We start from the raw sequence: 27,757 nt of genomic DNA, 5'->3' as shown, positions 1-27,757 counted from the left end.
TGTTACTTCCCTAATCTGGAAGCTTCTCAGTAGTCTCCTCTCCCTAGTCAAATCCAAGCCATCATCACTAACTATTCCTGAAAGCCCAGTTTAAATCCAGAAATTTTGCCTGGAGTTTTTCTAATTACTCTAACCCTACTTCTCTCTCCTGCTTATGAATTCCTATTACGGTAAGTCCTCTCTTAACGTTGTCGTCTTAGAAACTGTGACTTTAAGGGAAACGACATAACACAAAACCAGTTTTACCACAGACTAATTGATATAAACAACAGTTAAGTGCCTAGGGCATCTCATCAATGTTACAATGAAGGATGGATGCTGAACAGAACACCGTTATTCGAGGACTGCTGTACACTTACAATCAGCATGCACAATTTAAGGTTTGATTATTTTGACATGTTATTGAAACCATAAGGTCTCTTCTCATTTTCCAGTCATCAGTGTACCTAGCACAGTTCTTGGCACATAATGAGCACTAAAGAAATATTTGCTGATTTTTGATAGTATCCTGAAAGATTGATGGCTTTTTTCCCCCACATGGATTGGAAAAAAAAAGGAGAAATCAATTTTTTAAAGCAAAACAAATGTTAAAATACACTGACTATTCTAGATACCATGGTATTTGGTGATATTAAAGATGTTTCCTGTCCTGTTCTCTAAATGCAGACTCCTCAGTCATGCAGGCAAGGTAATTACAAATAGCTCTCAAGTACAATACAGGCCATTTCAGTGTATTATGTAGTAGTGTATCGTGTAATTATGGCACTGAAATACAGTGCCTTGAATTTAAAACCTTTCAAAGACAGCAACAGAAAGAAGTCTTAAAAGATACTGTAAGTCAGTCACTTCAATTTATCCATTTAATAACCGAACCTCAGAGAACTTACATCACTTGCCCAAAGTAACAGAGCCAATCAGTAGCACCCAACAAAAACTAGCACCCAGGCCTCCTGACTGAACATCAGGGTTGCTTTCATTACCCTATGTGCACAGTGAGACTAAAATCAAAATGAGATATTTTAATAAGAATTCCTGTTAGTATAAACCAAGTCTCTCCTTGCCATCCCAAGAAACTGAGGTAAAATAAGCAATTTCATCAGAATCATAAAGATTGACACAGGCACAATTCTAAAATAAAATAAACAACAAAAAATGTAAAACTTTTAGAAAGACAAAATATAAAAGCATGTTCCAGTTCTAAAACATTTCAAAACCACAAGAAAAATACTTCACAGAGCTAAATTCTAATCATCTGGTTTTAATATTCATCTCACCACTTTGGTAAAATATGTACCAAAAGAAGAACCAAACATAGAAAATACTATAGACAAAAATCACTCAATTCCCAAATGCACAAATTCATATCTAAGGGGAAAACACATCTTTTGTACTCACCGTAACTTTACTTCCAACTATCTGCATGCAGTGGTCAACGGAGAGTGGTTATGGTGTAAAAAAAGAACAAAGAAAAACAAACAGCAACAGTTATTAGTAATTAGAAGCTTTTCACAGAAGTGTTTAGTAAATTAGTAAATAGCTAACCCTATATATACTTTTAACACTTTAGATCTAGAGACTAAAACAAATATATCAGTATTAATTTCTACCACGTTTCAATAAAGTCTTGGAATAAGGATTCCCAAATAAAAGATTATTACTATTTGAGGATTTTTAAAAATATATTGTATTGGAATTGTCATATAGTGCAATCTAAATATCAAGTAATGAAAGATTAAGTGTTAATTAGGCATCAGATATTTTAGCAGACTACACAGCCCCTCAAAAAAATTATCAATAGAAACTTGATCTTTTCCCAAATACCGTTTTTTTCTTTCTTTAATAGTACAACAGGTATACTATTGGGGTTGAAATAAGGTATTTTAGAATATAAATGTTGCATTTAAAGTCATGCATTAAGTTAAAAAATGAACTTTAGGTTAAAAACTGGAATATTTTATATTGCTATAAATTTGAGGTTTATAACATCGTGTTGTATTATACTGGAAAATTAAAAAGAAAATAGATTGCTTATGATTCTAGTTTTCTAGGTCATCCTAGCATTCTATTACAAGATCTGAGTTTTCTACATAATGTGAAGACAAAGAAGCATTTTATATCTGAACATGCAGATATTCCTAAGGAGGAAAACAGCTCAAAATCGCAACTTCAACTGAGCTTTTCCTAATGGATAAGAGATAAGAGAATTTCTGAGTGGCAGAATTTTGTTTTAAAAAGCAATAAGTAAAACCAGTCTTAAACGTAATTTTATGCCAAAATCCAAATATAAATCAAAGCATTGTTATCGGATTCCTACACTTGAACATCAAGCAATGTCCAAAAAAGAGCTAATCCACAATCTAAAACCATGAATCTAGCAGTTATTATCAAGATGTGTTCTGTTTCTCAGCTAGTACTTTAAAAAATCAAATGTAACTGAAATCCCAGGAAGAATCCTAAGTTGAACAGGCTACCACAAGACACAAAAAGATGACAGTTTCCAAGTAAATGATTTCAGAGGAATCCATGAATCTCCAAATAGAGAAGCAGCTTTCATATAAAATATTCACTCAACTGACTATTTACAGGCAGTGATTATCCAGTTGAATAAAAGCCTCTTTGGTGCCATTAACAGTCTTCTAAATTGAAAGATATGCTATTGACCTAAATTATTTCCTCCCACCAAAAAGACAGAGGTCTTATTTGTCTCTTGTTTATTTAGCACACAGACATGAGACTAAAAAGAGAATGTGAGTCTGTCTTAACAATTAAAGCAGGTCTATACCCAGTGAAATGATCAGAATTTGGCCCATTTAATGATTCATTTGGATTGCAAAATGACTGCATTTAGCTAAAGCACATACAGCAAACAGATTAGAATGGCAGAGGGAAGTTAAGAAAAACTGGTTTGGTCATGTTTGGGTTCAATTGTTTCACCAAACCCAGACCATGCCTGGAAAAGAAGACCTGAGAAAGAAACTATCTGATAATGTCAAAAGCAAAGCCATAATACATGTATACACAAACACACATTGATATATTGCAACTTTAACTACTTAGTATATGGGTCAATCTAAAATAATCTATAGATGTATTTGGTATCACTATTTTAAATTATTTCCGGAGATTTTTAAATCAACGATGGCACTCAATGGCTCATGTGTCTTCAAAAATATAATTTTACATATTTTAAAATCTCAACTTCAAAGGTTGTGATTTAAGTTAGAAATAAACTAGTTTCTTAATATTCTAATGAGGACATTGGCACATGCCAAACTAATGTTAGAATGTCAGTGACTGCTTTTTCCTCGTAACGGTCTATATAGGCTGTTCCAATACAACATGCAAGATTTGCCCTCTAAATTAGTGATATATTGTGACTCTTTCAAGATTATGAATCGGTATGACAGCATGTACAATATTCACAGAGCTTGGTTTCCCATTTCTTAAAATATGTGTTAGTGTTTTGGAAAAAAAAAAAAAAGACTCTTCTAGATTATTTGTGGCCAAATGATAGATGTGTACCAACTCCTCTAGGTCAGGTCCAGAACCACACTTGCTACAATGGGCGAATAAGCCCAGCTTGGCAAGAGAAGAGGTTCTTCTCCACTCCCTTATTTAAAGTTCATTCATCACTGACAGAGTTACTCAAGCTACTTTTTCCTTTAACATTCACACAATTTAACGTTGTCTATTGTGGGACTTTAAGAAGGAAAAACTAAGCAATAGTTTTCTTCATTATCTTTTAATTTCCTTTACATTCTCTTACTCCATGCTAATTTTAGCAAAGGTGATTACACAACAAGAGACTGTCCCTTTGCTTTAGAAACAGGTTTTGAGCACATAGCTGTGCATAGTTTCACCTTGCTTTACTGTCCTTACCCAGGAACCCAGGAGGTTGATGGGCATTTCTTATTGAGCTCATATTTTGTGTTTCAATTCCATACAAACTGACTAATACAGGTACTAAAGGGGGAAATGCACAACTAATGTTTAAGTTTAACTATAATTCTCACATGTTTTACATGTGACTATAAAACATTTTTGCACCAGGGACTCTAGCCCTTCACTTTGTTTCTACGTCACGATGAAAGTTTTGACGACTTAAAAGGCATTTTCATAAAGAAGTGGTTACAATCATACCTACTTTAAATGATGAAACATTTTTAATAAGTATATCAATATAATGAAAAAGCATAAAAAAAGGATAAGATACACAAGCAGGATGGAAACCTTGGTTACACATAGGTAAACAGCCATATGTTAAGTTATAATTTATGTAGTTTATTGTCATAATCATGAAGAGGTCAAAAGAAAAGAGGATTATTTGTTAATGAATGGCATCCCTCTCACCTTCAAAAGGAGGTGAGAAAACATAAGCAGTTTTCTCTGGTTCAACAACACAAAACACAGTACTAATTAATGTCTCCCCCAAGGTGAGAAAGCTTTAAAAGATGCTTATCAACAGGCTTTCTTTCATCACAATATTCGCTCCATGAAAAATATTAGTACCGAATTTTGCCATGTATAATGCGCACCCATGTTTCTGGCCCAAACTTTCAGGGGGTGGGGGGGAACCTTTTGTTTTAATATTTTAATTCAAATTTTTATTTGTTTACATTTAGGTACTTGTTTTTTGTATTATGAAGGAATTTTAGCCTTTATTTTTTAACATATTATGGTAGAAGAAATTTAACGTAACAAATAATTACGAAACACAACAACAGATACAAAGTACAAGAAATGTTATGTATCAATAACAAATTTACAATATTACTTATCATAAAGGCCAAGAACTCTACATAGTTGCAAGTTCATTGTAAGTTCAACAAAACCGATTATCGTATTCTGGGATATTATTTTGCATATGGAAATCATTATTTCTAGAGTTACACTTTTAACTCATACGCTTAAACGAAAGAATTAAAAACATTTATATAGATATGGAATTAGTACTACCCATGTATAATGCGCATCCTTATTTTCCCCTCAAGTGCACATTATACATAGCAAAAAACGGTAAATAAAATGTATAATCTTGGATCTCTAATGAAAGTACTGTACACATGTCAGGTGCTCATATGTATGCTGAATGAAACAAAGGTCATACACTAAATAGTTACGGTACTGATTTTGAGGCCAACACCTTAAATACAGAATTTTTACTGTTTTTTGAGAAACATTCAATTTCCATTTTTCGAATAGAGCAATTCAAGAGAGCTCATCCCGCATGTACCCAAATTTTAGTATTTTAATCTGAAAAATGAGCATATAACTTAAAGTGTGCATTTCTTTGGGTCATTTGAAGAGGAAATAATGTGAGAAAAATGAAAATAAGTTCTACATAGCGTATAGCAATAGAGTAAAAATCAAAAGGTTAAGAAGAGCTTCATACAATCTCCATTACATTCAGTCCCACTTACACAAACAAAAAACAAGTGAGCCAGAAACACTACCAAAATCATTTCATCAAAAATATTACATGATTATTCATATATTATTATCTGTACTTTGCACTCAGATTTAGTTATATAGATTCAATACTGTATTTGCCTTTAGGTATTTGAAAAAATAACACTGAATTGTACACCCTGCATTTTCCTAAAGCATTTCACTGTGAACAATAACTTGAGTGCAAAAATGAGAAGAGATTCATCAGAATTTCAAAGTAAAACCCTATGCATCACCTAATTCTATTGAAAACAACGCTCATGGCAAATTTCACTTATCACTCAAAACATATTTCTGCCCTTGGATACCAGAAGCAAATTAAAAAACATGCTGTTGCTCTGCTCTGGCAGAGCTGCAATGCGTTATGTTTAAATAGTTTAGCATTCACATTTAGCTTGCTTAAAGTACAATACGGAATCAATATGATCGTAGAATTCAGGGCAAAACGCATCAGGAATTGCCACTATGATTACTATACTGAAATAGCATTAATAGGATAGCCAAATAACTTTAGAATATATTTTTCCAATGAAGAACTATTTTTTTTCACTGGTCAACTGTTTAAATTTAAAATATGCATGTTTTAAATGTAAATGTGTATGTATACATATATTATTTATGTAAGCACACACATTTTATATACATACCACACACAAAATCACCATTGTGTATATGCGTGTGCGTATACACACACATATATCTAATATATACATATATACAAAGTGATTTTATGAACTCTAGATGGTGAAAACGCTTTTTTGACATAAATGTGAACAATACATTTCCCCATTTCACAAAAGTGAGGGGATCAGAAAGCACAATCGGTAACCACAAGATTGTCATGGGATACAAAAGATAGTTTAGGGAATATAATCAACAATATTGTAAAGATTTTGTAGGGTTTCCAATAGACACTTGTCTTATTAGGGAGACCACTTCATGGACAGTGTAGGTGCCTGACCACTGCAGTGTGCACCTGAGGCTGAAGCTGAATAATACGGAATGTCAACTATAATTTAATAGTCACAGCATAAGGAATAGAGTCAATGGAACTGTAACAGCTGTATGCGATGTAAGAGGGGTAGTAGATTGGGGGAGGGGCATTATCACCTCGTGAGGGGTATAAACATCTATTACATTGTTTTGTACACCTGAAACTAATTTAAAACAATACTTTTTTTACAAAAAAAAAAAAAAAAACCAGGGAGACTATTTGTGGAAGCACCTTAGCATGTGAAAAAAGCAAATATTCCATTAAAACTTAAGTTTCTCCTGCTGATAACAAGTCTTTTCAATGAACACTACTTTCAAATCTTTTGAGACTCACAAATTTTATTAAAGCTCATATTAAGCAACCTTCTTTATATCAAATTAAGCTGTACAATAACAATTATAAGGCAGCTTACATAGTTAGCATCACATAAAATAATGAAAAAAATCTAACAAAACTGTGTATTAAAAATATTGCTAAAATATTATGCAAGCAGAAACCAGACATGTAGCTTTAATGTAAACTTCAAGCTTACAACTAGACTGTATTTGTTTCTTCTCTCTCAAAATCCAAAATTGTCATAAAACAATGCATATTAAGTGGAATACGTACCTGCAAATTGCTGTCAATTTTTAGTAACTGCACAAAACCTCCGCCCCAAAACTCACTGGATTAACTCAGAGTCTTCTATCTTTAGTCTGTCTTGTTTATAATAACGGAAGTCTCTCTGATTATGAAGTTTAGAAATATATACTAAATGTGTAAAAACATATGTATAATTTTTTTTCTGAATAGTCTATATGAGTACACTGAGGCAAGAGCTTGAAAACCTGAGTTGAGTTTATTTCCAAGCAGATAATGCTAAGCTCATTCTGTTGGTGCCAGGAAAGACTCAATACTTACAGATTTGGCTGTAGCAGAAATGTACTGGACAACCATCTCTCGCTTCGTGATAAAATCTTTGTTTCGTAAAGGAGCTTTTCGTTCTTCATTAAGGTTCATGTCCTCCTGTTATAAAGAACATTTATTGTGCGCATTAGCAAATTTCTGCTTAGGAGTTTCAAAAGTTGTTAATAAATATTAATATTCTCTGTCTTACAATATTAAGTCATGCTGTGACTAATAACAATAATCATTTTGTCCTTAACTATTATTTTCCACTCTAGATATCATAATGTGGTAAAACTTTACCATATATTCATGGCTCATATCTCTACCTCGTCAAATAATGAGCAGAAAGAAAAAAATTGTTTTAACAACTCCACAAAATAAATTGGCAGTTTATAGCATAAATATACATCATATAGCAATTCTATTTATTTACCCTAATAGCAAAAATAAATAAAATAAATAAATAACAAACACACACGTTACTATTTGGTATATGTTCCCTTAGGATCATTATCTATCAGAGCAAATATGATTTGCAAATTAACAGGAAATATATGACCATAATGTCACTGAAGAAAAATTCATAAGAAGTTGCTAGATTCAGAAAAGTAAAAAAAAAAGGAACAAAGAAAACAAAATAGGAGAAATATAGTAGCTGTACTGGGATTATAAAAATCCCTCACTGAAGGGAAAAATATTCATTTACACACATTGTTTTGAGGTTCAATAGGCTTTAATTTGATTGAGAATCTTCCTTTATGTTGTGATGCACACACATATAACACTAGACAATTTTTATTTTCATTTTCCAACTCATATTAACCCTTGCAAAACATTAAGACTCTCTTGAGGGGTCACCAAGTTGGAAATGACTATGCTTCAGAAAGCACCATCAAAAGACAACGAATAGGTGAAAATGTTTACAAATCATGTGTCTGATAACAAACTTGTATCCATAACATATAAAGAACTCTTACAAATCAGTAATAAAAAGGCAAATAAACCAATTATAAATGGGCAAAGAATCTGAACAAACACTTCTCTAAAGAAGATATGCAAATGGCCAATAAGCACATGATATTCAACATCATTATTCATTAGGGAAATACAAATCAAAACCACAAGGAGATAACACTTCACTCCCACTAGGATGGCTAGGATAAAAAGATAGTAACAAATGTCGATGAGGATGTGGAGTAATTGGAACCCTGCCACATTGTTGGTGACAACGTGAAATGCAACCACTTTGGAAAACAGTCTAGCAGCTCCTCAAAAAGTGACAGTTACCACGTGACCCAGCTTATACCCAAGAAAAATAAAAACATATATCCACACAAAAAAATTGTCTATGAATACTCATAGCAGCAGCATCAAAGAGTGGAAACAATCCAAATGTCTAAGAGATGAATGGATAAACAAAATTATGTCCTTACAATGGAAAGTTATTCAGCCATAAAGAAGAATGAATTACTGATATACACTATAGCATGGATAGACCAAGAAATCATATTATGCTAAGTGAAAGAAGCCAGTCACAAGAGACTAAGTATTATATGATTCCATTTATATTAAATGTCCAGAATAGGAAAATCTATAGAGACAGAAAGTGGATTAGTGGTTGCCAGAGGCAAGGGAGGAGGGGATGGATGGATTGGGGTGTGACTGCTGATGTGGTATGGTATTTCTTTTTGGGGGTAATCAAAATGTTCTAAAAACCGATTGTTGTGATGGGTACACAACTCCTTGAATATACTAAAAAAACAGTGAATGCTTTTAAAGGGTAGGTTTTGTGGTATGTGAATTGTATCTCAATTTTTTTTAATTAGTATTTGTATCCCTTTATTCTCTTAGTAATTCTGGCCATTACTATTTTTTTTCATCAAGTAAACTAATGGGCAAAGAAAAATATTTAAAATTATTTTGAAGACTCACATGTGATAATGTGGGGGGGGGGAGGGAACAAAGGATCCACGAAAAGCAATCAAACTGCATCTATCTATTGAATACTAACGTCAATGACAGCAAGAATCTCATGGTCTAGTATATTTGTGATGCAGGAAAGAGGGTTCTTGGCTTCCAGTGGGACAGAGCCTGAGCCAGAAAAAGCACAAAAGAAGTTTATTGTGAGATAATCCACTCCACAGACAGAAGCAGTGAGTGCAGGTAGGCAAGAGACAGCCCCATCCTCCTCAGGGCTATAAAAAGTCCTCAGGGTTTTTATAAGTTAGGCTTTTAAATATGGGAATAAGGTGGAAAAATAGTTAGTTTTTGGAAGGGGTGGACTCTTCCGGAGACTTGGGATACACCCCTTTTTGGTCCTCACATAGTCCTCTCCAGAGACACGTGGTGCTGGTGTGCATGTCAGTTAGCATGGAGAGGTATTCCAATGACTGTATAATGTGGCTGGAAGTTACTTGGAGGTGGCTCTCCTTGCCATCTTGGTCTTGGTGGGTTCTGGCTGGTTTTCTTGTCTCATCTTGATTTCCGGTCCTTTGTCTTTCACTGGCAGTTAAGGATTTCCTTAGAAGACCTGCCCCCGCCCTATCTCACTTGCACCCACTGCAGTGACTCCTAATGATGATTCAGTTAATACCTATAAAACTTCACCTATACATATAGGACCACCCATCCTATTATCTCTATCACAGTTTCTACCCCTACATTTTCTACCTTATCTCCTTATTTCTCATTCATATATCATATTTGTTAATGACTTACCTAAAGACAGAAGACATCTTTCTCCTCTCTTTCTCCCTCATAGGCTAGATGTAGCACTGGTTGGATAGCACCTTTAATGTAGTCCACAGATACTCATCTATGTTCTGTGCCGATTTCAACTAACAGCAGGCAGTCCATCCCATCTCAGGGCAGTTTAATTTTTACTAAGTGTTTTTCGTTTTGTTTTGCTTTTTGGACAACTGCATGTGAAATATGTACCACAAAATACTAATAGCATGTTAAGGTGGCAGGACTGTGTCATTATTTTTTCTTCTCTACTTTTCTAAATTTTGCATCACTTATTTACTGGACACATACCATACCCCAGGGGCTATCCTAGGCTGGAGAAGGGGGTGTACATTCGAAAGTCTGCCGGTACCCACAGATTAAGTGAATTATTATTTATGAAGCACTTCGGACAACACCTGATACTCAGTAAATGCTACCTTTGTTAAGTAAAAGTATAAAAGGAAATAATTCATGGTCTAGTATGGAAAACAGATATGCAAAGAAACAATTATAATGGAGGCATGTATATGATTCTTGGGGAACCCAGAGGACATATAGAAAGCTCAAACTCGGAATGAAGCACGGGCGTGCCACACCCAACGGCCGTGCAGGGTGAGTGAGCCACAGCCACTGCCCAGACCCCAGGGCGATCTTAGCGATCTCGGGGGGCCTGGGCCCCCCAGTCTTTCCTCCCCTGGAGAGGGGCTTTGGCTTGGCCGGGACTAGAGGAGGCTTTTGTTTAGCGGTGGGGCTGACATGAAAACAAGATAAGAATTTTTCGACCCAGGAAGCAGAAGTGCTGCTCCTGGGTTTTACAGGGAGTAAAGGAGGAGCAGCGATTGCATGGGTAATGAATGATAATAACTAATGTTTTTTCTAATCCCTCATTGTGTGCCAGGCACTGTACTGAGCAACTTGTGTGCCTCTCATTTACTCCCACAAGGACTGATGAGATTGAATTGACCAGAGCAATGGTTGTGGAGAAGCCTAGTCCCCTGCTGGCGGGAATTTGTCAGACAGTATTACACACTGCTGAACCAGGCCCCAGACACGCTCCACAGATTTTATGGAAAGAACTCTTCTTATGTCCATGGGGAACTGGATTCAAATGGAAAGCCAGCAGATGCAGTCCACAGACAGAAAAAAGTCCATAGGAAAGTGATGTCACAAGACTTCACAAACAGCCACGCTAAGATTTGCCATGTTGATGCTCATGCCACTCTGAATGATGGTGTGGTGGTCCAGGTGATAGGGTCACTCTCTAATAACAACTAGGCTTTGGGGAGATTCATGCAGGCATTCGTCTTTGCTCCTGAGGGCTCTATGGCAAATAAGTTCTACGCTCACAATGATATGTTCACAATGACACCAAGATGAGGTCATTGGTAGCTTTGCCACTGAGCCTCAGGAAGAGTCTGAGGAAGCAGTAGAGGAACCTGAAGACAGACAGCAGACACCGGAGGTGGTATCTGATGATTCTGGACCTTTCTATGATCAGACTGTCAGCAATGACTTGGAAGAGCATTTAGAGGAAACTTGCTGAACCAGAGCCTGATCCTGAACGAGAACTGGAGCAAGAACCTGTATCTGAAATCCAAGCACCTACAGACAGCTCAGATAGTGCAGGAAGACGTGAGGACATTTTCCTGGGCATCTGTGACCAGGAAGAACCTTCCACCCAGTGGAGCTGTTCCACTTATTGGGATAACACCTCATGTTGTTCAGGTACCAGCTTCACAGCCTTTCCCAGAATCTAAGCCTGAATCTCAGATTCTACCGCAGAGGCCTCAGAGGGATCAAAGGGTGTGAAAACAACGGATAAATAAGTATTCCTCCCCAGAGGGGCCTAGACCAATCCGTGAGGCTGGTGATGTTGAACCCCGAAGAATTGTGACACTCTGACAGTCACCAACTTTTCACTGGCAATCTACCTCATGAGGCAGACAAATCGGAGCTTAAAGATTTCTTTCAAAAATACAGGAATGTGGTTGAGCTGCCATTAACAGCGGTGGGAAATTACCCAATTTTGGTTTTGTGTTTGATGATTCCGAGTCTGTTCAAAACGCCTTTAGCAACAGGCCCGTCATGTTCAGAGGTGAGATCCATCTGAATGTGGAAAAGAAAACTCGAGCTGCTTGAGAAGGGGACCAGAGAAATAACTGCCTGCGGGGACCTGGAGGGCCTCGAGGTGGGCTAAGTGGAGGCCTGATGCAGAAACCAGGATTTGGAATAGGAAGGGGAATTGCTCCAAGGCAGTGAATTGCTCTTCACCTATCTTCACACGCAGCAATTTAAATGCCCTGCACTTGCAGAATGGTGAATTTCTTCAAGCACCCTTTGGTATCTTACAGTATGAACCTGGTCTCTTACAAACTGCTTAAGTGTATACAATTTTACTTTCTGTGTTAATGGTGTGTGTTGCCTATCTCTCTCCCCCCCCCTTCATCTTTTAGCTGTTCACTTCCAATTCTGTGGAAAATATTTTAGGAAAAATGGATTTTTAAAGAAGAAGAAAAAAAAGACTGAATTTCCTTGCTTTACTTTGCATATACAGACTGGATGTTTGTTTTTTTTCCAATGGCCATTTCCCCAAAGGAATGTGTCTTGCTTATTACTGACATTTGGTACATTTCATTCATTGGGATATTTCTTATTTATTTTCTACATGTTTCTAAAGCCTTTGAGAAATACAGGATTTGACAAACATTTCCAAGGCAGGAAAAACAAACTAACAAAAATAAAAGAGAAGTCTTCGTGAGGATTTGGGTCTTGAAGGATGAGAAGACGCTGGGTGAAAGCAAGGAGACTAGCTCGGAGCCCAGAGTGGTCTGCAGTCACGTTTGGCTGCCCATCAGCATTTAAACCTGGCCTCCACATGTTAATACTATTTGGTGCAAAAGTAACTGCGGTTTTTGCAATTATTTTTAACTTTTTAAAATGCAATTACTTTTGCACCAGCCTAATACATCCTTACAGTGTCAGTCCCACCTAACCAAGGAAGAATCCATAAAAACTACATTTGCCAGTCTCCCTTATAACAAGAGTACAGGCCTGTGGCTTAGTTTCCACCAATGAAATGTATTTATATAAGTGTAGATCCAGAAATGAACTATATAAGAAGGCAGGCCACACGTAAGCCATCCATTTTGCTGGCACGGGAGGCAACAGAGGTGCTGTGGTTATGGAACTGATGGCAGCCACTGATCTTTTTCATCACGACAGTTTGACCAACTGGTGTTGGGGTAGAAACAGCTCCTTAATCGGACTGCATTTCAGTCACATGGTTTTGAAAGTTATTCCTGTAATGTTATCTGGAGCCTATTCCGGCCACCCTTCTGATTCAACAGCTACCTAATCTCTCTTAATAATGTATATATTTTTTCTATTTAAACTAGCCAGAGTAGATTCTCTTATGTTCAATAATTTGGGATATTGATGTAATTCAAGTGACTAGGGATAAGATTCTGAACTAAGAGAGATGGTAGTCAGACTGGACAGAGAGAATAGACTCAACAACGATATAAATATTATTTGAAGGCAGCATTCTCTCCTTCAGGTATTTCCAGCTTCAACATATTTTCGTGTGATATGGCTTAGTGTCCATACCTATCTCAAATATTCTCTAGATTGACAAATGCAAGGAAGACAAGAACCTCCACCTCCTTCATCTTGAAATACTACACCTCTATTAATTCAGCCTCTGATTTTATTACCTTATTGGCAAGCACATCATTCTGCTGACTCCTATTGTGTTTGTTTCCATCAAAACCCTAAGTACTGCTCACAAATGCTAGGCTATGTCTCTACTGCCTCAAAACATTCTGGTTAAATTACAGTCTCTGCAAATGTGGTTAGCATACATCTGCATCCCCCAAGCAGAATCAACGCTGACGAGATTGTGTTTGTAAACTTCACAGCCTGGCCTAAGAGTGTGGCAGTGCCACCCTTTGGCAATCTCTCGGTAGAGAGTTTGTTCTCCCTCCCGTGACATTTCTACATTACACTGTACCTCCATTCAATTTTTAATGGTATACACTGCTAAGATCCTGCCATTAGAGTAGAATCATTTTGTATGGAGGTGGGTAAGACAATGGGGAATACGAGATTACAGACCTCAGGGGATGTTGTTAAGATTAACTGATCGTGCACATCAAGCCTGGTGTATTTAACTGGCCTTCAAAAATGCAAACTATGAGTGTTACCATCACCTCCTCAGTCTCACTTTGTTTTTACCACTTTGATCTTACCCCATATGTTTTAATTATGTAAGGTTGTTTATAGTTTTCCTACGTACATTATGTTGTTACACATTTCCATTAACTGCGCACAATGCTGTTCTGTCTTCCTAGAGCGCTGTTATCCTCACCACCCCCTCCCTCTACCAGCCCCCATCCCATCTCATCCCACCCCACCCAAATCCGTATCTGGCTAACTCATATTTCCACTAATTCTTCAGATTTCCCCCAAAACACCTCATTTAGAAACGGCTCTCTTCATTCTATTCTACCATACTCATTCCTATACTGCAACACTTACATTGATGCTATCTGTTAAATCCATCTCCCCTAAGCTACAAGCTAACTGAGAACAGAAACTGGGTCTTTTTTATCTTTGTACTCCCAGCAAAGAGCATAGTTCCTGGAATGCACTAAGCAGTGAATAAATATTTGTTTGAACCAATGTGATATTTAGGAACTTTTCTTTAAATATTTTAATTTGCTTTGTAGCCACCAACATTTTTTATACCTACAAATTTAGTGCATAGGTTGATAGGGAATACGTACCATTCACATCAACAAAAAAGACCATAATGACTCATTTTATTCTTACAGAAATAAGAAGTATACTGCTAATTAGGCAGCTAATGCTTCCAAATCATTAACTCCAGCTTTAAAATACAATCATAAAATTAAATAGAATACTCATAATTCAATATTTTCTAAACAATGTAATTGTGAAACTACTTCTAAACACAAAGTTTTTATAGTACTCAAAACACAAAACCAAGCTTTTCGTTAGCTAACATTTATTTAGTTAGCACTCCTATCCTACAACTTATAAGAAAACAGTATTTTGTAGTTTTAAAAAATGTTTGAGGTCTAAATAATTGACCATTTATATTTTTTAAAGCATATTTGCAAATATTAAACCATTTTTTTCCTTCTACATATGCCATGATGTAGTGTTCCCATTACAGACAAATTCCTTCACTTCTACAGCAAATAAACATTGTATTTTTAAAGTTATCACTGAGGAGCTATAGAAGAATAGTCAAAGGAGGAGGTTAAAAGTTGAACCAGCTGCCTATTCATTCATTCATTTGTACCAGGGGTGCCAAAAAAATGTGTACAAGTGGACACTTTAGTCAACGTTGCTCAAGCAGCAGTTTGCCGTAATCAGAAGTGTCTGGACGCTGATGGTAACCACTTTGAGCACCTCTTGTAATTGCAGAAGTCAGACGTGACTTGTATTCACCTTTTGTTATCGGTATATACTGAGCATTACAATTTGAATACAGTTTTCCTTTCTTAAAATGTGTATACATTTTTTTGGCACCCTGTATATTCATTCATTCATTTATTCATATTCTCTCTCGTTTCTCTCTCCTCATTCTCCCTCTCCCCCCATAAATCTTTAAACAGAGGCAATATAATTTTCAAAACTTTCTCTTCATCTTCTAACACCATTTTCTAACACTTCCACTGTTTTTCTATTTTGCTTTAGGAGAGGTAAATGTCAACCTTTTAAGTTATTACATCCCTTCCTTCCCTATAAAAGGGAATACTCGTTCCTTCTTTATATAAATGTGCTATAAATTTCTATACAGTATTTGGTATAAATTGTTTCTGTTTCTGCAACATGTCTTGATCCCAGTTTAAGATTGGATTTTCCACCTGCTGCTTTAAAATCTGAACTTGACTTCACCATCAAATGCTTGCGCTGTTCCTTTTGCTTCTCAACAGGAATTATTCAAGTATTCTTTAACTTCTATGCTGAGAGGACCTGTACCTCTGAAGAGAATGACCCACTAAATACCCTATTACCTAAAAATATGCCCTACTATGAACGGTGATTATAGTTATGTTTGATTATTTTAAGGTTACAAATTAAAGGATTTTTATAGCATTTGTTTAATTTATTCTTTTCTTAAGACAGGTTCCATGATTCCTCTGGATTCTGTGGACAAGAAAGGATAGAACACTTTTTTCTAAAATTCCAATGAAAGTATCAGGAATTCTCTACATAATTAGATAATTGGCCAATTCCCCCTGGCATTAAATAACCACCTCATATTTTCAAAAGATCCAGTTAACTTTACCTATAGCCACAGAATGTATAGCGCTCAGGTGGAAAATAAAGTTACAGGAAAAAAAATTGTCCATATACATGATCTCTACAAATGATATGGAGCCAAAAACAGAAAAAGAGCATGATGTTAAATGAATGTTACTGAGTGGCACAAAAGCTCTTCACCTACTTCTGCTTTCAGGTTCTGTTGGAGGGATCCAACACCTAAATTTAGAGCATATATTTAGATATCAGAAAACAAAAATATTATTTTCACTTTCCCATAACCCTTAGTCCTGAGTTCAACATTCAACCAGTGGTTTCCAGACTCAAGAGATTACACAAAGGATCCACTGCAATTTGTGAAATATTTATTTGTATTCAAAAATACAAGAAAATAAGTTTTAATACTTAACATGAAATGAACACCGGAGCCCTCACTGGATCCATAGGTCCAAATGGTACATGAGGTACCTTAGGGGAAGAAGAGTGGGATATTCCCAATGTATGTTTGCTCAGTGTACTGCAACATGCTGCAGTTCACATGTACCTAGTTAGGTGGATTTATAGGCTATTTTACCGAGTTTGAACTAAACCAACCCTCAAAAAAAAAAGCAAACTGGAAAAGTGGCTTTAAAGTTTCCTGCAAAGACAACAGACTGAGGATAATAGGATAATACCAATAATGCAAGCACAAGGGAACAAGAAAATGCTAGACTGTTACATCTCCTACTCATAAGTCTGAGCCTTTCATCAGTCATATAATACCGTGTTTCCCCGAAAATAAGACCTAGCCGGACAATCAGCTCTAATGCGTCTTTTGGAGCAAAAATTAATGTAAGACCCGGTATTATATTATATTATACTATACCCAATCTAATAGCAAAATAAAACCGGGTCTTATATTAATTTTTGCTCCAAAAGACACATTAGAGCTGATTGTCCGGCTAGGTCTTATTTTGGGGGAAACGCGGTATGGTAAAAAATAATGAAAACCTCAGGCTAATAAGCAACTGATCCCACAAGATTAGAAATTATTAAGGAACATTGAAATATGGATGGATATAAATCATCAATGATGATTCTCACTTCATGTGCATATTGTACCAAAAAGTATTATTAGCTAATGATCGTATAAAGCCACCTCAAATTAGCAGACCATTTCAAACCCAATCAACAGAGAAAGACAAAAGGTCTAACGCTTGGTAGAAGCAGCTGAAGTAATATATGCAAAACAACGTGACAGTAAACTAGAACACATTCCTTTGTCAACAAATACTGTTAGAAGACACACAGAAATTATTGCTGAAATTTTGCTAAAAAGAGTATTAGAAGAATTACTCAGTGTGGGAGGTTTATCATATAGTTGAATGAAAATACAGCTGTTTTTTGCGTTTTTTTTAAACAACTCGGCTTATATTATGTGCTAAATTGTTTCAATAATGAAATATATAAACTACTTTTCTTTGAGTTGTGAATGGAATAATCTAACAGCAAAACCATATTATAAAAAAATGATTTACTTAATAAAAAGATATTTTATGAACAAACTACAAGGAGGAAGGACGCCTGAGGAAGGTTACCCCACATGAAAAATTCAAGCCATTGCAATAAAGGAGTTGAAACCCAAGTACACACAGTGCTACATAGTCAAGAATGCAACTCTTTTTTTTTTTTTAAATAAAAGTGAAATACTTCAGATACAGTAGAATATTTACAATATTTTGAAATGAGATAGGAAGTCATGAAAACATGTTGTACTTTATTATAGAGATATATCTGGTTATCTCAAGATAAAGTATTTAAAAACTTGAAATTTAGGATGACTTAGGCATTTCTCATTCACAGAAAGACAAGTGACCCCTGGACAGTTTAACAGTTAGTAAAAAAGTAACTATTTCAATGAACTTCATTGGAAAAGACAAACATGGGCAGACCCAATTTCCAGGCCAGTCCACTTCACCCCTGCATGACTCACTCTTTCCTCCCTCTTCCTGGCATGAGATACAATGTCTGGATCCGAGGTGAGTAGACACAAATGGAGACCAAGGTCTACACATAAGAATGAGGAAGGAAAAATGAAAAGAGCCCGTGTCTCTGATGACGTCTATTGAAGCTCGTTTTTTAAAGCCCACTTTGAACTCATGTATTTAAAAAGATAGAAATGCGACACTCCAGATGGATTGCAAGAACAACTGACTGTCATCAAGGAAGATGGAAATTTACTAGCCCTGGTTTAGCAGGAAACCTCTGCGTGATTCATAGATTAGACTGAGAAAAGTTAATACTGTGATTTAATAAGTGCTGCTAACAATGTTCTTGTTCCACTTGAACCTACATATCTTTGTCACATTTATGTTTCAACTATAACAAATACCAAAATAAAATGATCCAAGAACTAAACCTAATTACTGTCCTTTTTGTTTTAACAAGACATAAAAAGATGGCATTGTTCTCACTAAAAAGTTATTAACCATGACAGCAAAGGCTTTTATGCCATTAATAAATAAAATAAACCCAGTTTAAATCATTTTAACATCTTGTGCATTTCATGCTTTTCTCATTCTTTACTGTGTATTTTATAATGTACATTACATTATTAGTACATACATACGTATATGCACATAATTTTGAAATCAAATATGTTAGGGTTACTTGCTCAAACATATAAATATATATCTTTTTCTTATCCCCTGACAGGATAGGAAATCAAAAAGTTTAGACTACCACACTAGTCCAGAGATTGACAAACTTTTTCTGTGAAGAACCAGAGAGCAAATGTTTAGGCCTTGAAGGTCACAGGGGTCTTTGTTATAACTACTCAGCTTTGTATTTGTAGCACAAAAGGAGCCATGGATAATATGTAAGTAAACAAAGGGCCGTGGCTGCTTCAACAAAACTTTATTTATGAACATTGAATTTCACATAATTTTCATATGCCCTGAAACAGTCTCCTTTTGATTTTTTTCCAACCATTTAAAACATAAAAACAATTCTTACCCTGCGAGCCAAACAAAATAAAATCCTAGAGGCAGGGACAGTGTCTTTGCCCTTTCTCTATTCCCTGGACCTAATAAAGTATCTGGCTTTCAGTAGAGAGTTGTCATACTTCTCCACGACACAGACACGTGTGTCCGCTTTTTCTTTCTCACAACACCTTGAGTTCTGCTATATCACTCCAATTAGAACATAAGCTCCCTGACAAGTGGGATTTTCTTTATGTCGTTCTCTGCTCTCTTTCCTGGCATATAAAAGGGATTGGGCTTCAGTGAACTAAATCATTCAAACTTTGAGGATGCTTTAATTCTTTAAAAAATAAAGACTGAAAATTCAGAAGTGACACTGGGTTATGTAGTATATTCAGGTCTTCCCTGTTTTTCCTTGAACCCCTGGCAGTGGGTTAAGTACCCACAGTAACCTGCTCCCAGCTGTCCAAGAACCATGGAAATCATGTGTTTACTTGCTTGTCTCCCTGACTAAACTCTGAGCAATATGGGGGCAAGGGAGATTTGCATTCAACCTTGTACCCCTAGCATGTAGCACAGGACCTGGCACATCGCATGTATCGATACATTGTTGTGAAAATACATTCATGGCAAACAACACTAGGAGAACCTTTCAAACAGTAAAAATATTTTGGAAAACATTTCTATGTACAACCCAAGAAGAGAGACAGTGAACTGTGAAGCTTATCAGCTACAATCAGAATATATTTGCAAACTTAGTTCCTGTAATTCCTCTTCATGGGACTCAGCCTACTATTCTCTCAGTTGTGAAACGTTTGGTGACAATTATATTTGGTAAAGAAATTAAAACGTGACCCAGATTTAATTACCTTTTAGACCTGTTTACTGGATAAGTTTCGTTCCTCCCTTCTAAGCTTTTCTTAGGAGTCTAAGAAAATAAAATACATTGACTAGAAATGATGCTGGAGTTCTCTCAGTCTAATGATATGGAGTAAACATATTGGAAATGTAAATGTAACCAATGGAAATCATGCTATCTAGACAATTTCTAAGGATCTAGTCATTTCTGAAAATGACTTCCATGGTTTATTATAGATTTTAAGACCAAGTTTCCCAATAACTTATTTTATGGTAACCTAACCGTTACTTAAAATTACTTGTGCTGAAAGCACTAAAAGGTTCTCATCCAAGCTAACCAACTCCTAAAAGGCTGGTTAAAAGGCTGGCGTTAGGTGAGAAAGAAACCCATGACAGTAGTCAGGGAAAATAAGCACGCTTGGGCTTAAAGTACAACACCTGGGGTTCAAAGATAAATAGTCTCTAAATTGATGAAAGGCAAAAGTGAGAGAACAAAATTAAAAGCCTTGGGATTATTTATGAGCGTTCTAGCAGATGGAATATGGGATAGATAATTTAGTATTTATTGCATGTAACTATACTATCCCTAAATTATGCCAAAAATGCAAAATATATTAATATAAATTGCTGAATAGAAACAAAGTGTAAAACATCAAATTTGCATGTGGAATCATATATTAAAGATCGTCATTAATAAATGAAGTTGAAATGAAGTGTGCCTAGAAATTAATCATAAATCATCACTAGCCTCATCTTTTGCATATAACCAAACTATTTAATTACCTATATTAGAACACAGTCTTTATTGACATATTTATGAATCCAATGTCACCAGTGTAGCTGGACCTCCACTCAATAGATCCCTGCGCTAGCTAATAGCAATTCAATGCCAACTTGATCTTTTAAGACGTCTCCACATGTTTATTTTTTTAAGTTTCAAATGGAAATCCCCTGTCCCCACCAAAAAAATAGAACAATTACATACAAAAAAAGAGTAATAATATTCAAAAGGAAATGCAAGTATCCAGACGCATTTCTCCTTCCTCTAACTGCATTAATTCAGTTCAGATAAAAACAAGCTATCACTATTAAACATTAATAGTCCTTAAGCAGTATACACAATGTACGAAACCAGTTGAGTTTTCTCAGTAAGTTCTAAGGCTATGATAACTTAAAAATGTTGAACAGTTATTGAGTTATAGCATAACTGCTTTCCTTATATTTAAAGTGGAAGGGACGAGATATTTTACCAATCCTATATAGAGGCCATTCAAAAGGCATTTGATTAATACAAGAAAGGCTACAAATATGAACCTAATTCAAACTTGAATTTGGGGTTAAAGATGATGTGTAATACTACTCCAGTTCAGTCCTCCTTTAAAGATATCCCCCAAAAACACGGAAGCAGTATTGGTATTTTTGCCCTACTACCTTTACCCACTTATGGACAATCTGAAAACATGACTTTGGGCAGAGCAGGGGAACAGCAGTCTTAAAGAGCAATTATAATTGATCCTATGTAGGTAATTACAGAAATCATATAAAAACTAGTGTGCCTTTCATTCTCAAAAGTTTTAATATATAAAAGAACCACTTCCTGGTTGTCAATTAATAGTCAGTAACCATCTAAATACAAAATTGATTTTTACAAACTATTGAAGACACACTGCTAATAAATAGCATGTGCTCCATAAAGTAAGTAATCACCTACAAGCTTCAACGTTGGAGCTTTAAATCTGTCAGTAATAGCCACTGATGCCCTTACTCAAAAGACCTGTCTATAACTGTCTCATTGAGTAGCCACAGTATGAAAAGTGACATACAACGCACAGAATAGATAGAAGTCATCTATTAAGACGCTAATAAAGCCAAACCTCACCACTCGGATCTTTCCGTTAACTGGACTCGTTCCAGGCTTTTACTTAGCTATAAAGAGTCAAAAGCTTTTTTAAATGAGCTATTGGTAATTACATAAGAGTTATAGTAACCAAATAAAAGAGTTAATACTTTTTTAAAATGCCCTGCAGTAATCTCAGTTTTAGCCCAATATCCCCTATTATCTACATCTACAAGCCTGTACAATGAGAACTGCTATTCGTAGATATGATCCTCAGGCATAACAAGAGTTTCAATTATCAGAGTAAGATAGGATTATATTTGAATATTGCCTTTCATTAGTCAAGCTTTCGCCAAAGTTTCACCAAAATATATCATTACCAAGAAATTCCAAATCATAAATTGTATCAGCGATTTTAAGGTAATTTACTTCCTGTCAAGCATCTCAAAGACATAGGAGGAACACCAAATCAATGTTGGGGGTAGAGGGGAAAGCATTTCAAATTGGAGAGAATACTTCCAATCAACCACATCAAATGCTGCTAATAGGACAATTAAGATGAGAACTGAGAAATGACCCTGGGATTCAGCAGCTTGAAGATCTTTGGTGACATTGGCAATAGTTTGGATGGAATGGTGGGATGGAAGCCTGGCTGGAGTGAGTTTAGGAGAAAAAGTGAGAGGAGAGAAATCAGAATTATTGGGAGGTGTTTTGCTTCAAAGGAGAGTAAAAATAGAGCAGTAGCTGGCAAAGGAGGTAAGGTCAAGAAAAGGTTTTGTAAAATGAGACCGGTTGTTTGTATGCTGCTGGGAATGGCAGAAGAGAGAGGAGAAAATTGCTGGAGGAGTATCCTTGAGTACGTGAGAAGGCTGGAACCTCATATACAAATGGAAGGATTGGAACAAGAAAAGTTCACCTATGGTGACAGGTAGACAAACTATGTGAGTGCAGATACTAAAAGTTAGGTAGATATACAGAGAGAGCCAAAAACATGTATACACATTTTAAGAAAGGAAAAAACTGTATTGATATTGTAACACTCAATATATACCGATAACAAAAGCTGAATACAAGTCACCTTTGACTTCTGCAATTACAAGAGGTGCTCAAAGTGGTTACCATCAGTGTCATTTTAATCCAGCTTTTTCCTTTCTTAAAATGTGTATACATTTTTTTGGCAGCTTCTGTATATGGTGATGGAAGTCCTCTTCTCATGGCTTCAGTTTACTCAGTAAATGAAGCAGCAAGGTCATCAGCAGAGAAAAAAGATGGGTAGGAGTGCTGAGGATTGAACAGCAAAGTAAAGGTGTGAAATAGTCATCTCTGAGCCCAGTTGAGGGAATGGCGTAGGGACGTAAAAAAGGAAAACTGTAATGGCCTACGTGGGGCTTTGGAAAAGGAATCTTTCAGAATCCTAATAGGGCAATAGTGGATTAGAACAGGCAGAACCTGCAGGACAGGAGGAAGACCAGTTAGGAGGCTATCTTAGTAGCCTACCAGAAACAACCGGAGAGGGATATTGTCCAAACTAGGGCAAGAGCAGTTGGAGAACAACTGAGGAAACAGATGTTAAGGGTCATTGCAAAAGCAGAACAATGGGATCTGGCAAGCAATTAGAAGTGACTGAGAAAACCAGTGGAGTAAAAGATGGCACAAAAGGGTCAAGCTTAAGGGACCCGGAGTAGGGCAATGCCACTGATGAACTCCAGGAACTATTCCAGTACTGTAAAAATGAGTAACCAGTTGGTCAGCAGATTAAAGAGGTAAGTATAATTTGAGTGAGGTTTGAATGAAGAGAAGAAAGAAAATTCGAAAAAAGTGTTAACAGTAATCAAGGAATGTTTATTGTTATCATCGTTGTTGGGGTCATTAAGATAAAGCATCCAAGGAGTAAAGTGAGGGCCAATCCAGGTGATCCGGAAATACTGGCAACTGAAGATAAAGAAAGGGAGTGCAACGAACACTTACAAAGTTATTTCTACAGAAAGTTTATATATGCCAGGTACCACTCTAGGAATATCATCTCCTTTAATTCTAAAGATAACTGTATGAGGCAGATCCCTTTATACCTTTGTTACAGTTAAGGAAAACAAAGTGTAGAGAGGTTATACCGTGTTTTCCCCGAAAATAAGACCTAGCCGGCCCATCAGCTCTAATGCGTCTTCTGGAGCAAAAATTAATGTAAGACCGGGTCTTATTTTACTATAAGACCAGATATGATATGATATGATTTGATATGATATGATATGATGTATGATATGATACAATATAATACTAGGTCTTATATTAATTTTTGCTCCAAAAGACGCATTAGAGCTGATGGTCCAGCTAGGTCTTATTTTCAGGAAAACAGGGTATATAACCTTTGCAAGGTAATGCGATTAATGGCAGAGCCAGAAGTCAAATCCAAGTAGGAACGACCCCAGAGGTCAAGTTCTTAATCACTACACAATGCACACTTTATAAAATTAGGAGCCTGGGAGAAGTAGCACATGTTACTAAGCTTCTGAAGAGAATTTCAGAGTTAAAGATTTCACACAGGTGGAATCATTCCAAAGAATGACGCAGTCCAAGGTGTAGTCATGCCTGTAATTAGTTAAATACATAGATGCAGAGGTCAGAGTTTAGAAAATCAGGAAACTAAGAGCAAAAAAGCATGAGACTATCAATATAATAGTTGAAATCACCAAAATGAATAGCAAGGAAAAGTCAAAAGGATAGCCAGGTGCTATTACCATCAAGGAAGGTCAGCAGAGAATAGATTTCACAAGAGAAACGGTTGTTGGAAGATGGTTCAAAGAAGATGGCATGGAAAGAACAGCAGGAAAAAGTGTGCAAGGGTGTACGTAGCACAGCACTAGGAGGAAGGGCCGAAAAGGGCAGGAATGTCACGACTTGTGTCAGGGGGAAAGCCAGACGCCGCCACCTGTGACTAGAAAGAAGGAATAGTCAAGGACAAGTTGAAAGACAAAGGGAATTTAACAACTTTCAAGGGATAATTTCTTGAAAGCCTATTAACTCTTCTATGCACAGGAGGAAACTAGTGGGGGTGGGGAGAAGGGTCATGACAAGCTGCTCCATAATGAGCAGAAGAGGGTCTAGATTTTCAGTGATTCTTAACCTTTTATTTTGGTGTGGGTGAGGTGACCTTCCAAACTCCCATGAACTCTAACTCTAGATAAATAGACATTCCCCCCCAAAAAAAATTACAATGGTAAGTGGGATACAATTGTAAACGAATGAAACATGAGTCGGGATCTCCAGTTCTTCTCTGGTCAAGGAAACCAATGTAATGTGGCCCAATGCCTCATCTCTCCCCTCTCCTACGTTAAACTACTGAACACTCAAAATATTATATTTATTATCTAATATAAGAATCTAGACCACAAGCTATGAAATAATCTAGACCATGAGCAACATGCTAGGAAATGCTGCTTGTATGACTATTACTGTGGGGACAGAACCCCAAAAAGCAGTTTCCAGGCTCTCAGCCTCACATAGACAGGTGCTGGCTCAGGTAGTAAATGGCCAACTGTGATTGCATGGCCATCAGCTGTGGCTAGTTGGCCGTCAGCTGTAACCAGTGAGCCATTGGCCACTAATATAACTGCTGTGGCTGTGCTAGCAAAGAGGGGAGAAGAGAGGAGAGAGAATGGGGGCTAGCAAGAAGATGGCGGCTGGGCTGGCAAGCGTGGATGGCGGTTTGCGGACAGTATGGATCCAGCCTCCAGTGAGAGTATAGTGCCGCCAGAGAGAATATAGTGGTATGACTCCCCTACCTATGGCTCCGTGGGTGTTCCTTTTTGGCCTCACCATATCCTGCGTTCTTGTGTGGGGAGCAAGAGCAGAGACCCTGCAGGCCTCCCTGCCTGACAAATGGTGCAGCGAGCAGGGTCTCCCGCCTGACAATTACTAATAGAACAAACTTGGAGGAATTCATTCCTCTGTCCCCACTACTGTTTCCATATACCCTCTTCCCTCCCAACTCTTATCGTATACCCACCAAGGTACCCTGTGCAGCAGAGGACTTAGGCCTGTTTTGCTTTATGGAAACAGGAGCACTAATTAGTTAATTGAAAAACTGATTCGATGTGCCAGAGACGACTAAATCCAAAGAACGGAAGTAAGTAAGACAGCCTCCACTTTTAGGAGCTCATACTTGGAAGAGAGAGACCGGTAAGAGTGTTTACTCAAAAAACAGATATTCTTGAAAATAGTTCTGCTGTATCAACAAGTTTCTAGTCTCTCCTTTACATGATATAAACACAGCCCATACAAACACACCTACTTAAAACCCAGTGCTATTCTGGGCACATGCATTTTTAAATTACGAAAAAAAAGGGGTCTACCTTACCATCATTTTTTCAAAGAGATCCAGTACTTCCTTTTCTGACAAATTCAAAGATCGTTCATCGTATAACGGCTGAGCTGCTGGAAATTCACTTATCGCAACTTGAGAATCAATAGGATGTTGAATAAGAAGTTTTTCTTTTTTGACAGTAGATTTTCTAAAACTTGTAATTCGGTCACGCTGCAAAGAGAAAAAAATAAGCCCTAAGAAAGACATCAAGAACCACGGAGATGAAGAACTGAAACATCAAAATAGCACTTAGTATAATGTACATCATTATTGTCTTTTGACAAAATGTTATTTTAAGCAGCAAGCTCCAGTTAGAGATTGTACCATTCTGAAACCCTGTAGCAGCCCTTCAGCCTTAGCAGTCGGGGCGGTGAAAAGTGTTCCTCAAAAGTAAAACTTAGGCTCTTGTCATTTCTGTTTTGCACAGGAAGTACGTGAAAAAAGTCCTGCATCGAATTCATGTGGTTGTTTCAGAGAGAATGTGTCTTTGCTGGCAATTTTTGAGAAAAAGGGAAAATAAAAAGAGCTTCTGATACCCAATTCTAAGGGGAAATTAGAGTGATGCTTCTCTTCTTCAAAGTGCCAAAAATTGTGACAAGTATCTGTGAATACTTTGTCAGTGTAGCGTTAAGAGCACAGACTCTAAAGCCAGGCTGCGTGGGTTTGAATCACATTTACTAGTTGAGTAACCCTGTGCAAATTAGTTGGTCGCTCTCTGTTTCCTCACCTCTAAAAATAGGAATAATGACTTAACGTATGTTACGTAAATAAATTACCATGAGATTTCAGTAAGTTGATATGCTTAGTATACTTAACTGCTATTTAATAGTATTACTTTTGCTGCTATTATTATTTTGCCTACCTTCTTCTTCCCTAAAAGGTGGAACCAACAAGATAATACCTTTTCCATTTACTGGAAACACAACATAAATAAGAATATCTTAATCCTACAAATACTATTATGAAGAACTTGCTATTTAATGGGTATTGACACTGAACCATTGATTTCCTGTACAATCTCTAATAATTAGCTTGCTATTTCACATCAAGTGTAGTAGCCACTCCAGTTGCACATGCACTGGCCGTTCTGTTTTAAACCACAAAATATTAGGCATCAAAAATTAGTAATGACCATAAAACTGAATGCAACTCAGTTTTATTCTGGTTTCCGTTGGGAAACACATGCATACACCACGGGCTCAAGTTAAACAAGCAGACGGGTTAGATGCAAGGACAGCACATCTTCACTTAGTATCAACAAGGCCTTATCAATGACTTCAATACAAAAAGCATCGCAGAAGTTATTGCCATAATTTATGTCAATTTTCATTGACCCCCCATTAAAAAACATACTTTTCATTTTGATTCAAAGAACACCTTTTTTTTTTTTA

General features: G+C 36.6%; 1 protein-coding gene and 1 pseudogene across 4 annotated transcripts in view; one reads left to right on the top strand and one right to left on the bottom strand.

Annotated features, from left to right (window-relative positions):
* DIAPH2 (diaphanous related formin 2) overlaps window positions 1-27,757 on the bottom strand; it is an 823,692-nt gene that overhangs the window by 745,909 nt on the left and 50,026 nt on the right. For 3 of the 4 annotated variants that reach the window (XM_019756670.2, XM_074323226.1, XM_019756672.2), the window contains 3 exons: window positions 26,361-26,537; window positions 7,343-7,447; window positions 1,396-1,416 (listed from right to left, as the gene is read on the bottom strand). In XM_019756670.2, coding sequence (XP_019612229.1) covers window positions 1,396-1,416; window positions 7,343-7,447; window positions 26,361-26,537 — 303 coding nt within the window. The remainder of the gene's footprint in view (window positions 1-1,395; window positions 1,417-7,342; window positions 7,448-26,360; window positions 26,538-27,757) is intronic. The other variant, XM_019756671.2, reaches the window with a different exon arrangement.
* Window positions 10,924-12,316, top strand: LOC109439510 (ras GTPase-activating protein-binding protein 1; annotated as a pseudogene).

The sequence above is a fragment of the Rhinolophus sinicus genome, chromosome X (assembly GCF_036562045.2).
Source record: "Rhinolophus sinicus isolate RSC01 chromosome X, ASM3656204v1, whole genome shotgun sequence".
In the NCBI taxonomy this organism is placed as follows: domain Eukaryota; kingdom Metazoa; phylum Chordata; class Mammalia; order Chiroptera; family Rhinolophidae; genus Rhinolophus; species Rhinolophus sinicus.
This window is presented reverse-complemented; position numbering and strand designations above follow the sequence as displayed.